General features: G+C 39.8%; 1 protein-coding gene across 16 annotated transcripts in view; it reads left to right on the plus strand.

Moving 5' to 3' along the window:
* Positions 1 to 12,418, plus strand: part of SKA1 (spindle and kinetochore associated complex subunit 1) — a 40,887-nt gene extending 28,469 nt beyond the window's left edge. For 14 of the 16 annotated variants that reach the window (XM_060310816.2, XM_060310819.2, XM_060310817.2 and 11 more), the window contains 4 exons: positions 1,599 to 1,696; positions 5,165 to 5,302; positions 9,494 to 9,663; positions 10,513 to 12,418. In XM_060310816.2, the coding sequence (XP_060166799.1) occupies positions 1,599 to 1,696; positions 5,165 to 5,302; positions 9,494 to 9,663; positions 10,513 to 10,661 (555 nt within the window). In that variant the 3' untranslated portion in view covers positions 10,662 to 12,418. The remainder of the gene's footprint in view (positions 1 to 1,598; positions 1,697 to 5,164; positions 5,303 to 9,493; positions 9,664 to 10,512) is intronic. The other 2 variants (XM_060310828.1, XM_060310829.2) reach the window with 1 other exon arrangement.
* Positions 12,419 to 14,367: the final 1,949 nt, after the last annotated feature.

Here is a 14,367-nt window from a genome sequence, read left to right on the forward strand (position 1 = left end):
GCTCCGTGGCATGTGGGATCTTCCCAGACCAGAAATTGAACCCATGTCCCCTGCATTGGCAGGCAGATTCTCAACCACTGCGCCACCAGAGAAGTCTCTCCTAAATAATTCTTGGTAGGTTTAATTTAAATAAATGATCTCCTGGGAGTGTGGTGTAGGAGGAATGCCTGCCCTGGGGTTTGGAGATGTGGATTCTCACCCTGGCTCCCCGAAGCACCTTCTGCCACCCTGAGAAGGTCATTTTTCCTCTTGGGGTTTCAGTGTCCTCACTTGAAAAGTAATGGGTCATACTGAACTATTTCTTGGGTCCCTTCTATTCTGCATTTCTCTGTTTCTCTAGAATATAGTATAAGGATTCTCAAGCAAAGAAAAACTTGAGCCTCATTCACATGCACATTTTATTCTAAATAAGCCTTCACCTAATCAAAGTGATAGTGTACTTTCTGATGGGATGGGAAACTATTCAATCTGTACCATAATTACCTCATGCTCTTAGAGCCATTGATATGGTCAAGGTGGCCTCTCTGGTCCTTTTCAAGCCTTATCATCTTCAATGTCTGTAAAGATTTTTCAGCTCTGGGACTGGGCATGATTGTGCCTATCCTACTATCAGTTGAAATGAAATTAGTATCTCTGAACATCATTCATCTCTTTAAAAGAAAGATGTTATACAAATTCAAAACAGAAACCAATAATGGTTTCACTTCTACCCTGCCCAAGAATGCCCAGGGTTAGGTGTGGGTTTCGAGAATGTTCAACTCAGGATTAAAGACTATTTGGAATTTTTGTTTACATTATGATTGAAAATCAGATGACGGGAATCCGAAGGTACAGAGTATTTTTCTTATTAAATTTGCGTGAGTTCATAACCTCAAGTTCTAGAGAAAGTTAAATAAAGACAACACAAAATGAAAGCGGTTATGATCAAGTAGGAATTTTCATTAAGCTGGAATATATGAAAGCCATTCCAAGCAGTATCTCATCGTTGCGTTCTGGGAATGCATTCTCACTCCGGTACTGGGGAACGTTTGCTAAGTCAACAAAAGCACTTTACCAGAATGAGAAACATAAATCTTTCATATACTTTTCAGTTGCTTCCCAAGGTTATTTTAGAAAGACATGAATGTCAACCCTGCCTGTTGTAATGTTATTCTAACAATTGTCCTCTGAAAAAATCCAGTAGAGAAAAATAATATATCGCCATCCAAAATCAGCTCGAGAACCAAAGGGCTCTTTTTAAATATTGCTGTATTCAGTGCTTTTTCACCGCTCTGCGTTTTGAATACTCAGAACCATTGTGATTGTGGTACGTAGTCTTTCATGCTCTTTTTTAAAATAATTAATCAATTAATTAATTTGGCTGCGCTGGGTCTTAGTTGCAGCATGCAGGATCTTTGTTGCCGCATGCGGGCTCTTAGTTGCGGCATGCGGGATCTAGTTCCCTGACCAGGGATCGAATCTGGGCCCCCTGCATTGGGAGTGCAGAGTCTTTACCACTGGACCACCAGGGAAGACCCTTTCATGTTCTATCTAACATGTTAAAACACACACAGGCAGGACAGATGCTTATTTGTGAGCTTTTTCTTTTTTTATTTTAGGAACTCTTTGAATGTCTTGAAGAAGATTATAAAGATGTGGAACATCTCAAAGAAAACATACCTCCCCATTTGCCTCAAGTAACAGTAACCCAGAACATGTAAGTATGTTTGTAATTATTTTTACTATCTGGTTTTATCAAACTATTAAAACAAACACTTCAAATCTTTTTGCTTTTCTATATACTTGCAATTTTGTTAGTGATTATCCAGGGTTTTGTTTTGTTTTGTTTTGTTACTTATACAAGAAATAGTCTTTCCCCCATCTTTACCAGTTTTCTTATCCCACAGTCTCTGGGAAAATTGTCCCCCCTCTTTCCCAAGGGTAAGTCTCCTCTAGACTGTCTTTTTCTACTTTTTCTCATTTCTTTCCCTTAGAGCAGAGTTTGTCAACATTGGCTCTATTGGCATTTTAGGTCAGATAATTCTTTTTTGTGAAAATAGCATGTTTAGTAGCATCCCTGCCCTCTTCCAACTAAGTATCAGTAGCCTCCTCTATCCCCTCCCACCTCCACCCCTCCACCCAGTTGTGACAATGAAAAATGTTGCCAGACATTGCCATATGTCTTCTGCGGGGCAGAATTTCCCCTGACCCTTGAGAACCACTGCCTTAGGGTAAAACTAAAATTAATGAGCTTCCCATCTTAAAAACAGCTCAAGGAACAAAAACCTAGCTCTATTTTTACCCTCAAAGTACTGTCCTACCTCTGTCTGTTCACTGCCAGTGTATGTTCGTGCCTGCCCTTTTCCTGAAGCCCCTAAAACCTAGCCTTTGGCTGTTAATTACTACCATACTTATGAAAATGATTGCTCGAAGGTCACAAAGGGGTAAAAAATACCTCTTCTGCCCTGATTCTTCTCACATTTTATTTTGCTGCCCATCTTTTTGAAATTCTGTTATTTGCACTGCCACTGTGCTTTCTTAGTTGTCATCCTACATCTTCGACTAGGCTGCCTCCTTTTTCTCTGCCCTCTTTTAAATTACAAGTGTGTCCTAAAGCTCTGTTTTACTCACGCTTAAACTTAACACCATTATTAATGCTCTCAAATGTCCAACTCTGGCCTTGACATGGCATCTAGTTCTGTTTTAATCGCTTGCTGGGAATCTCATGAATGAGCTGTTCTCTCCTCCAGCTTTGCGTGTCTAAGACTAAACTGTCTCCTTGTTACCCACCCATCACCTAGACAGGAACTCGGCATCTTCAACCTGTCTCTCTGTCTCGTAGCCCCAGCGTCCATTTGGCCTCTGCGGGGTTTTGTCTGTCCCTGCCCTCCCTCTGATTGTCTGGCTCCACGAGATCTTCCGTCATCTTTTGTCTTCATGATTGGGGAGCTCCTGTGTTTTGTCTTTCCAGTATTTCTCCACTCCCATCTCTCCAGTCCTCTGCCCAAAACTGTATTTCTTTTATTCTTTAACTTTATTGAAGTATAGTTGATTTACAAAATTGTATTTCTAAAAGGGGGCTCCAAGTACGTAAAAACATTCCATGGCTAACTTAACGTTTTAACTTTCGAATGTATCATATATACAGAAAAGTAATTAAAGTAATTAGTGTAAATTAAAGTAATTAGTGTAAATTAAAGAAACATGATAAACATCAGTGTATCCACCAGTCAGATTAAGAAATAGGACACTCCAGTACCTATAGCACTTTTTCTATTGCAGACCCTTTCTCTATCAAAGAGGTAATCGTCCTGGAGTTTATGATAATCACAGTTTTGTGTATGTGTTTCCACAAACAACATGCTGCTTAAGTTTGAAAACTGAAAGGAAGGCACGAACCTTGCTGTGTAGGAAAAGAGCCATGTTGCTGCTGATAGTTGTAGGTCTCCAGGAACAGATAAGCTCAACAGAGTCCCTTGTATGTCAGGGTACCTTGGAATTTCACTCCAAGAAGAGAAAATTAGTGGGCAAGGTCATGAATAAATGCTAGGAACAGAGGTCATCATAGGATATCTGCCAGGGTTGTTGGACTGAACATTGGCTACCCAGCAGGAATATGGCCCGAGGAATAGGAGGAATTTTATTCTAAACTCACTATGGCCTAGCGTCAGCTCTTAGGGCCAGGCCACAGCAGAACCTTTCTATAGGTAGAAATGGTTATTTTCAGTTGATACACACAGCAGGGCCTAAAGATAAGCAAGTACAGGTAAGAATCAGCCAGGCTTACCGTGGAGTCTCAGGTTAGGATTCATGTAAGGATCGTGCTACCATAACATAGGGCATCTTCATCTTGACAACCCACCACGTGGCCATATCCTCATCACACCACCTCAGTCAGGCGTGGTTGCCCTCTGTGTCTGGTACTCAGCTGTCGTCTTGGGATCTCACTTCCCTGTCTTTCCTGGAATTCCCTTCCCTTGCTCCTGGGTTGGATCTTCTCTTTCCTGTATTCCATCTCCATTTATCGCTTGACTTGCTGCTGGCAACAGGGCTCCATTCCTTCCTTGGCAGTTAAACAACCTAAAGATACAGCCTATTTGTAGACTCTATTTGCTTGTGGGTAGGAGCTATATTAGGCTTCTCATTGACTCCAGAAATTGGGCAGGACTGAGCCAAGCGTGACCCATGCTCATTGCTGGCAACTAAAATGAGTCTGTAGCAGGCAGGATTGATACAGTAAGTCCTTACTTACGAACCTTCAAGTTGCAAACTTTCAAAGATGTGAACATGCTTTCGCATGTCCAGTCATGTTAGTTAGTTCATGTGTCTGGCATACATTGCCACATGTGTGCATTGTCACATGCGTGCATCCTCTACAAGTGGTTGTGCTTTTGTGTATTTTGCTGTACAGTATTGTATAGAGTACTGTAGTACAGTATCTTTATTTCAAGCCCGGGATATCCAGAAACAAGAGTAAAAGCAGCGGTGATATAGCTGGTACTGCTGAGAAGCGTCAGCCGTTGTACTGCACGACTGTACTTTTCAAGGCACTGTACTGTAAGATTAAAAATGTTTTCTTTATTTTTTGTGTGTGTTTTTTAGGTATTGTCTGTGTGAAAAGTATATAAACCTATTACAGCACAGTACTATATAGCTGATTGTGTTAGTTGGGTACCTAGGCTAACTTGTTGGACTTAGGAACAAATTGGACTTAGGAACGCACTCTTGAAACGGAACTCATCTGTATGTAGGGGACTTATTGTACTAGCAACCAATGGGATAAATTAGAAAGATAGAAATGTAAGGTGATTGATGTTTCCATGTCCAGCAATAGGGAAGTCAGGAAGAAAAGCCATTTAGAAGTTAAATTCAACTTTACACATATTGACTTTGAGGAACCAGTGGGGTAACTGATGAAGATGTTTGGCGCATGTTCTACGTACACCATGTTTTGAGTGTGTAAACAACAATTATTTTACTGAAGATTTAGGGACTTGCTTTTTTAACATTCTCACTATTCAGATCTTCATGAGCATTAGGGGTAGGGATAGAAAAAAAGGTTGGCTATAAACTTATAACAAGATGAATCATGTGTTTGATACTGATCATTTTCAGTTGCAAAGCTTTCTGGTATGCTGCAGAATTCTGACGATTACCTGTACATCTGTGCATCTCTATTCTGTAGTGTTAATGGATCAGATCTTGACCCTGAAGAACCCGTCAAAGTTGAAGAAGCTGCACCCACAAAGAAGCCCTCCAAAGAACAAAAAAATGTTAAAGAAATGCCATTTGTAACTTCTGATGAGTTTAGTGGCATTCCTGCGTAAGTATTTAAGATAAATTTTAAGATAAATTCAACTCTTTAATAATCAACATACATGTTGATAAGTATAAGCCTTGATTATATTAATTGTAACATGCTGTGTTCCAACATCGATCTTTTCTAAAATAGTTTTACATTGTACTGTGAAAAGGCAGGAAATCTTTTGTTGAAGATGTTTAAAACTATGTTTTTTGGGATTCCCTGGTGGCACAGTGGTTGAGAGTCCACCTGCCAATGCAGGGGACACGGGTTCGTGCCCCGGTCCAGGAAGATCCCACATGCCGCGGAGCGGCTGGGCCCGTGAGCCATGGCCACTGAGCCTGTGCGTCCGGAGCCTGTGCTCCACAATGGGAGAGGCCACAACAGTGAGAGGCCCGCGTACCGCAAAAAAAAAAAAAACACCTATGTTTTTTGTTTAGTTGTAAAACCTTTTCATAGAGAGATCTAGAGATGGATCAATTTGTTGTTGAGTCCTCTCAGGGTCATTTTATGATACAGATTTATCCAGTTACATTTCGGAAGTAGCTTCAGTTTTGCTGCAATTTTAAGGAAAGTGAGTGTGTTGTATAGGTTTGAGAATTAGAACAGAGAGTGCTGTGTTTGTTCGGTTTCCATTTGTCCATTAACTTATGCCACACACTTGTTTGAGTCTGTGCTGAGGAAAAGAATACAGGGTGAATAAGACAAGATGCCTCCCCTGAGAGAGGGCTCCTTTGCTCTTCACAGATGACATGGGGAACCAATTATGGAAATACGTGTTTTTAAACTCTCATAATTCCAGGGCTTTACTTAACTTCTGGCTTTATATTATTACATTCCTTGTTACTTTCTTATACAAATAATGCACGTTGTTAGAAAATGTTTGTTGTTAGAAGATAACTCATCTGTAATTCCACCACTCAGACAAGAGAGAGTATTTCCTTCTATATTTTAACTTCACCTACATAACAAGTTGTTTCTGATTGTCATTACAACAATGTAGTTATTCTGTGAATATAGTTTACTTACTTTTTTTAATTATGAGCATTTTTCCATCATTAACTATCATGGAAAACTTGGATTTTAATAGTTGTATAATAGTTATTAAGTATAAAAGTTATTCTATAAAAGTTATTAAGTATTTGGGTTGATTGCATTGTTATGAAGAATGGTGCAATGAAGTTTCTTTTGGACAAGTCTATTTTATAATTCCTTATTTCCTTGAGATGGTGTCCTAGGAGGAGAATCCCTGGGGCAAAGGGCATGATTATTTTACTTGTCTGAGAGTTGTCCATCTGGATTTTGTTGTTTGTTTTTTAATTAATAGACTTTATTTGTTAGAACAGTTTTAGGTTTATAGAAAAATTGAGCAGATAGTACATTGTTCTCATACCTGAAAACAGTTTCCCCTATTACTAACATCTTGCATTAGTGTGGTACATTTGTTATCATTGATAAACCAGTCTAGATACTATTAACTAGATATTAACTAAAGTCTGTAGTTTATATTGGGCTTCACTCTTTGTGTTGTACAGTCTATGGATTTTGACAAATGCGTAATGTCATGTGTCCACCATGATAAGAATAGTTTCACTGCCCTAAAACTACCCTGTATGCCACCCTTTCATCTCTCCCCGCTGAGCCCCTGGCAGCCAGTGATCTTCTTACTGTCTCTATAGTTTCCCTTTTCCTGGGTGTCATATAGTTGGAGTCATACACTGTAGCCTTAGTAATATGCATTTAAGGTTCCCCTCATGTCTTTTCATGGCCTGATAGCTCATTTCTTTTTATCACTGACTAATATTACATCGTGTAGATGTAGCACAGTTTGTTTATTCATTCATCTGTTGAGCAACATTTTGGTTACTTCCAGTTTGGGGCAATTATGACTGAAGCTGCTGTGAACATTCACGTGCAGGTTTTTGTGTGGACATGTTTTCACCTCACTTGGGTCAACACCTAGGAGTATGATGGCTGGATCCTATGGTAAAACTGTTTAACTTTGTAAGAAGCTGTCCAACTGTCTCCCATAGTGGCTGTACCATTTTGCATTCCCAGCAGAATGAGAGTTCCTGTTGTTCCCCATACTCCGCTGTATTTAGTTTTGTCAGTTTTTTTCTATTAGCTATTCTAGTAAGTATAATGTACCTGATTGCTTTACTTTTCAGTTTCCTGATGACATAGGATGTTGACCATCTCTTCATATGCATAGTAGCCACTTGAAAAATATCTGGCAATTTCACTGTTCTGAGACTAGGAATGAGGCTGACAATTCTCTTTAGTTTTTTTGTTTGTTTGTTTGATTTGGTCACTTGGTCCTTTCCTTTATTGACAGCTTTATTGTCGCTAAAATTCTGTTTGATGCTATTCGGTTTTTTAAATTGTCGTTGTTATTGTTGTTGCTCATCGGCTGAGCTAAAGGGAAGAACAAATGGCTGTGAGAACATTGGAATAGAAGGGTCTTCAGAAAATGCTTCCTTGAAGGAAGGATATTAGAATAGTCATGGTAGAGTATTCTTTTTTTTTTTTTTTTTTTGCGGTATGCGGGCCTCTCACTGCTGTGGACTCTCCCGTTGTAGAGCACAGGCTCCGGACGCGCAGGCTCAGCGGCCATGGCTCACGGGCTCAGCCGCTCCGTGGCATGTGGGATCTTCCTGGACCGGGGCACGAACCGGTGTCCCCTGCATCGGCAGGCGGACTCCCAACCACTGCACCACCAGGGAAGCCCTAGAGTATTCATTTTTAAACTAAGGAGTTATTTAACGAATGAGAGAAGTTAGAAGATTAGGATAAGGAAGGATGTGTTCCAAGCATAGGACTTTATTTATCTTTAAAAAGTTAATACAGGGTTTCCCTGGCGGCGCAGTGGTTGAGAGTCCGCCTGCTGATGCAGGGGACACGGGTTCGTGCCCCGGTCCGGGAAGATCCCACATGCCGCGGAGTGGCTGGGCCCGTGAGCCATGTCCGCTGAGCCTGCGCGTCCGGAACCTGTGCTCCGCAACGGGAGAGGCCACAGCAGGGAGAGGCCCGCGTAACGCAAAAAACAAACAAAGAAACAAAACAACAACCAAAAAAGTTAATACTGAGATGGAATTAAAGTAGAAAACATTGGAACTTGTTTTGAGGAAATTAGGAAATAGTTCACATGATTTAAAGGAATTACATTGTGTTGAGCTGTGGCATCAACTGTGGAAATTGTGGTTAGAAAAATGAGTGGTGAAAATGAATCTAGAAAGGAAGGGAGTAATGAAAATGAATGGGTTTTGGTCAATATGAACATTTTCCTTTAAACATATTTATATATTATTTTATCTTAAGGAAGTTTCGATTAGAAAACTGCCCCTTTGAATAGAGGCAAAGGACAGAGTTTAACATAATGAATCCATGATTTATTGAAGGGAAAAATTGAAGCAGATCATGAAAATTTTGTTTTTGGTCTGTACAGACCACTCAGAATCAAGGGTCTCCTATTCTTATATTCTAAGACCCTGATGACTGGGAGGATGGGCAGGAGGGAAATTGGATTGGAAGAGTGGGCTTTAGCGTGAAAGAGACAATGCTTAAGGGCATTTGAGTTCAGAATGAATAGTGAGCTGTCCGTGGAGGCTGCCTGTAGTTCTCCTCTGCCGGCCAACTGTGCAGCTTAACTTCTGGGCCCTTTTGTCCCTTTGCAGCCCCTGTACCATCAGTTCTTCTTCGTCTCGATCAGCATGGTCATCTTTGTTGTCACATTTGTCATCCTTCATCTCCTCTTCCCCCTCTTCCTCCTCCTTTTTTCTTTTTCTCTCTGAACAGATCCATTTTTGCAGGAAACTAGAGTGGTATGAGTTATATAATTTATTAATATTTAAATTTTTCTTTCCCTTGCTCACAAACATTTAAAAATATTTAAATAAACTTCTATTTGCAATTAATCAGTCTATTTGAATCAGTTTGAAAACCTATTTTAAATTGTAATGTTAATTCTGTAGGTGGAGAATAGGAATTTATGTATCCAGACATAACTAGGGAAGATAAGCACTAATATATTGTGGTCTCTAATTTTTCAACGGTTGAGATGTGTCTGGTTTATTTGGAAGTTGGTATAAAATTTTTTATATAGAGTACTAATAGCTTTGCTACTGTATAAAGTCATCATATGTAAATGTTTTGCAAAGAAAACAATTGTGTATGATGATTCTTTAGAAAAATTAATCATTTTCTTTTTTACAGGTACATGAAATCACGCTTAACCTATTGTCAAATTAATGACGTTATTAAAGAAATCAACAAGGCAGTAGTTAGTAAATATAAGATCTTACATCAACCAAAAAAGTCTATGAGTTCTGTGGCCAGAAATCTCTATCACAGATTTATTGATGAAGAAACGAAGGAAACCAAAGGTAAAATGAGGGTATATATATGTGTACATGTCAACTGTTTGGAATGTAACTAAACATGAGAAACAAGATTAATTTTAAATTCCAGAAACTTCTAACTCTAGAGAGGTAGTTCTCAATCAGGGGCAGTTTTCCCACCAGGGAACATTTGGCCATCTCTGGAGACATTTTTAGTTGTTATAGCTGGGGTTGGAGGTGCTGCTGGCATCTCGTGAGCAGAAACCAGAGATGCAGCTGAAGTACCCTATAATGCGCAAGACAGCCCTGACAAAAAATTATCAGCCTAAAATGTCTGTAGTGCCGAGGCTGAGAAATACGGCATTAGAGTCTATTATGGAATGATATCCAATATTTTCAGAATTAGAATAGTAATGATGACAGTTGTTCATGCTTATACTATAGCGCTTACTGTGTGCCAGATAGTGTACTAAGGGCTTTAGTCCTCACAGCATCCTTATGAGTTGTGTACTATTATTATTACTGTTTTTCAGAGTAGGCAAAGAAGGCTTAAGTTACTTGCCCAAGGTCATTCAGTTAAGTGATAAAGCTGCTGTGGGTTTCATTCTCTTAACCACTACCATATCGCGTCTTGAAAAGTGAATTGTTCAGAAGATACCAGCAGATAGCCAGTGATATAATAAGCAGGGCTACATTTCTGAAATGCTACAGTAAACATTATGCAACTTCAGTTTAAAGAATAATTATTATTTTAGCAAGAATACCAGTTCTCACTGTGCTTGGATAATGATAGGAAAAAGTGAGTAATGCCATTCATAGTCATAATGTAATACATTAAAGACTCATCTTGAAAGTTGTCCTAATAAAAATTAGCATTAATATCTTTATTTTCAGGCCATTATTTTGTAGTGGAAGCTGACATAAAGGAGTTCACAGCTTTGAAAGTTGACAAGAGATTTCACGTGATACTGAATATTTTACGACACTGCCGGAGGCTATCAGAGGTCCGAGGGGGAGGACTTACCCGATATGTTATAACATAAGGCCCTTGTGAGCTTTTGAACCAGCCAACAGTAGGGGATAGAGGCTATTCCTATAGTTTCCTTATATGTAATTTCTTTATATATAATTTCTTTAGCCGTTTCATTTTCTTTGTTTCTTGTAAAAATAAAACTTAAAAATAAATAAAGCATGTATATTTTAAAATCTACTTCCTTACAGTAAATATTTAATCACCTACCATGTGAGCCTCTGTTCTAGGCATAAAAATGTTCATATTTAGTTTTTGTGCTTAGTGACAGTGCTGCTGACCCCAGTAAGACGGTTGCAAATGTGATAATAAAAGTCAAAGTTCAAGAAGATAAGATCAAGGATATCCAGGCTCTTTGGAATTAAAGGTCATTAGTGTCTAAATTCCACTAATGATATTTCAGTCTATAGGCAAAAGCTGGATTTGGAGGCAGCCCATCCACGTGGTTATTCTGCTTTCACATGTGTGGTTAAGGAACAGCTTACCTGAAATGCGTTCAGTGTAAATCAGTCTGTAAACATTGGCCTGTAATGAAATTGTAATAAAAGTATTTTGAGATGAAAAAGATGATAAAATAAGACATATAAGGTCATGGAAAATGAGTGGTTGGATTGTAAGAATTTAATGGAGTTTCTTTTGCGCACTTAGGGAGGTTGTTAGTCTATGTCTTAGTGAGCGTTCTCCAGAGAAACAGAACCAAAAGGCTATCTATGTATCTATATCTATCTCTATATCTATCTATCATCTATCTATCTGTCTTTCTATCTATCTATCATCTATCTATTGACTGTCTCTTCTGTCTCTATCTGTCTATCTAATTCTCTCTCTCCTATCTCTTCTATCTCCCCAATCTATCTATCTCTCTGCCTATCCATTCTATTTATCTGTCTATCTGTCTATCTATCTGCCTATCTATCTATGGAGATTCATTATGAGGGATTGGCTCATGTAATCATGGAGGCTGAGAGGCCCTCAGGTCTGCTGTCCGCAAGCTTATGGATTATGGAGGCCCAGGAAAGCTGGTGATGTGATTCAGTCTGAGTGTGAAGGCCTGAGAACCAGGGGAGCCAGGCCAGAGCAGATGAGACGAGATGTTACAGCTGAGCAGTGAGGCAGGAAAAAAGAGCAAATTCCTCCTTCCTTCCTCCACCTTTTGTTGTGTTCACGTCGTGGATGGATGGGAGGATGCCCACCCACACAGGGGAGGGTAGTCTGTTTCACTGAGTCCACTGATTCCAATGCTTATGATTTGGTTTAGCTGTACCATCTGGTTTGTAGGAAACACAAGGAATAGAGAAAAAAGTTAAATGTTATCATGAAGAAGCAATCAGACAAATCCAGATATGACATAAGTAAGGTGATGTCTTAAACACAAGTCAGTAACAGAAAAGAATAAAGGGCTCCTGTTCTAGATTAAAAGACTAAGAGCTTAGTCAAATATAAACCGTGAACCTTGATTCCGTTTGAAAAAAAGATTGATGGACAATTATAGAAATTTTAATATAGGTTGTGTATTAGATGCTGTGAGAGAACTAGTATCCGTTTTCTTAGTTATGATAATAGTCATGGTTATGAAGGAGAGTATCCTTATTTTCTGCAGGTGCATCTGAGGTATTTATTTAGGGATAAAACAATATGCTTTAAAATGGCTAAGCAATATAATTGGATACATACACACATAGAGCGGATATGGTCAAGTGTTGTTTGATCTAGCTGATGGTTAGAACAGCATTCGTTGTATTATTCTCTCTAATTTTATGTTAACATTTTTTTCCTAATAAAATTTAGAATACTTGTGAAACAAATGTACTGAGTAGATATTTACATTTCATGAAAACACAGATCAGAACTTGCAGGCTGGTGACGTGAAGCTGGGAAGGAAGGATTGTGAACCATCAGTCATGAGCTCATGTGCCCCTTCAGGCACTTGTGAATGTCAAGTTCCTGTATCCATGCTTCCCAGCACTGCTCACTGAGCCCAGGCTGGGTGTTTGAACTTGATGCGTTAGATGAAATTTCTTGAATTATGCTGGATGTAAATATTATTATGTTTACACACAAAGCAATGTGTTGGGCATCTAACTTCTGCACTGAGTAATAATGATGCACAGTGTACAAAGCTTGATACCTGGGAAATGTGTCACTTTTAGTGAACCATGTTTTCAAATAAGCTTAGGCAGGACGTATGCTCTGCTGTGATGAACATGGACAGATGTTCATTTCTAATGCAGGTTTAACTCGATGAACCTACTTGCCTGTCTTTTTAACAACTGTAGTGCAGTTTCAGACTCATATTTTAAATCGAGGATCAATGCAGCAACTCACAAAGCTCAAGTAATTAAAATTCCCTTCCTCTGATGGGTCAACATGACAAATGTGGACACTTCTAATTACAAAAGTTTTCTTGGCAGAGTGATTGTGAGCTGTGCCTCAGCTGTATACTAAAAATTACAACTCTAATCCTTAATCGTGACTCAGAAATCAGATTATTTCTTGGGGATACTCTCTTTAACTTTACCAAATAATTCAGCAACATGGTGCATCAAAAAGAAAACTTAAGCCTCAGAAACCTGGTTCTAGTCCTACCTCTGCCATTTGCTCTCTCTTGGTTCTACCTTCAAAAATTTGACCCCTTCTCAGGGACTTCCCTGGTAGTGCAGTGGTTAAGAATCTGCCTGCCAATGCAGGGGACGTGAGCCCTGGTCCGGGAAGATCCCACGTGCTGCGGAGCAGCTAAGCCTGTGCGCCACAACTACTGAGCCTGCACTCTAGAGCCTGCGAGCCACAACTACTGAGCCCCTGTGCCACAACTACTGAAGTCTGCATGCCTAGAGCCCGTGCTCTGCAACAAGAGAAGCCACTGCAATGAGAAGCCCACGCGCAGCAACGAAGACCCAATGCAGCCATAAATAAATAAATTAATGATATAACCATTCTTCAAAAAAAAAAAAAAAAAATTGACCCCGTCTCACAAGCTACCACCCTGGTTCCAAACATCTCCCCTGGATTAATTCAAAGCTTCCTAACTGGTCTCTGTGTTAATTCTTGCCCTACTGCTGTCTATTCTCCACATGAACCAAAGTTAGATTAGGTCACTCCGCTACTCAGAAACCTTAAGTAGCTCCCTATTTCTTACAGAGCGAAAGCTGAATCCTCACAAAAGCCCATGAGGCCCTTCATGGGTCCCTCGTCAGCACAGTGGCACCGTCTCCTACTCGTCCATTTCCCAACTCTGTTCCAGCCACTCTGGCCGCCATGCTCTTTCTGGAACAGGCCCAGCATGAGTCTCCCCAGACCTTTGCACTGGCTGTTGCCTCTGCCCGGAAAGTTCCTCATCCTTCACCCATGTGACCCTCCCCCTTACCTCTTTTATATCTGCTCAAATGTCATTTGATCCCTTAGGGCTTCTTGGACTACCTTACATTTATATTTACATCTCCCTCTGCAACACTTTCTCTCCTTCCCTGCTTTATTTTCCTTCCTAGCACGAATGTCTATCCCACGGTTTATATATTTTACCAATTTATTTGTCTTTCTCTTCCCACTAGAATATAAACTACAGACACTAGGAGTTTTTGTCCCTTTTATTCACTGTGGTGTCCTCGGCCACTTTCACAGGGCTTTCCAGTAGAGGGCGCTAAATAAACATTTCCTGAACACACAGTAACTGGCACTGTTTGTGGCCATGGGCAAGTGATTTCATCTTTCCAGGCTCCAGT

The sequence above is a fragment of the Globicephala melas genome, chromosome 13 (assembly GCF_963455315.2).
Source record: "Globicephala melas chromosome 13, mGloMel1.2, whole genome shotgun sequence".
NCBI lineage: Eukaryota > Metazoa > Chordata > Mammalia > Artiodactyla > Delphinidae > Globicephala > Globicephala melas.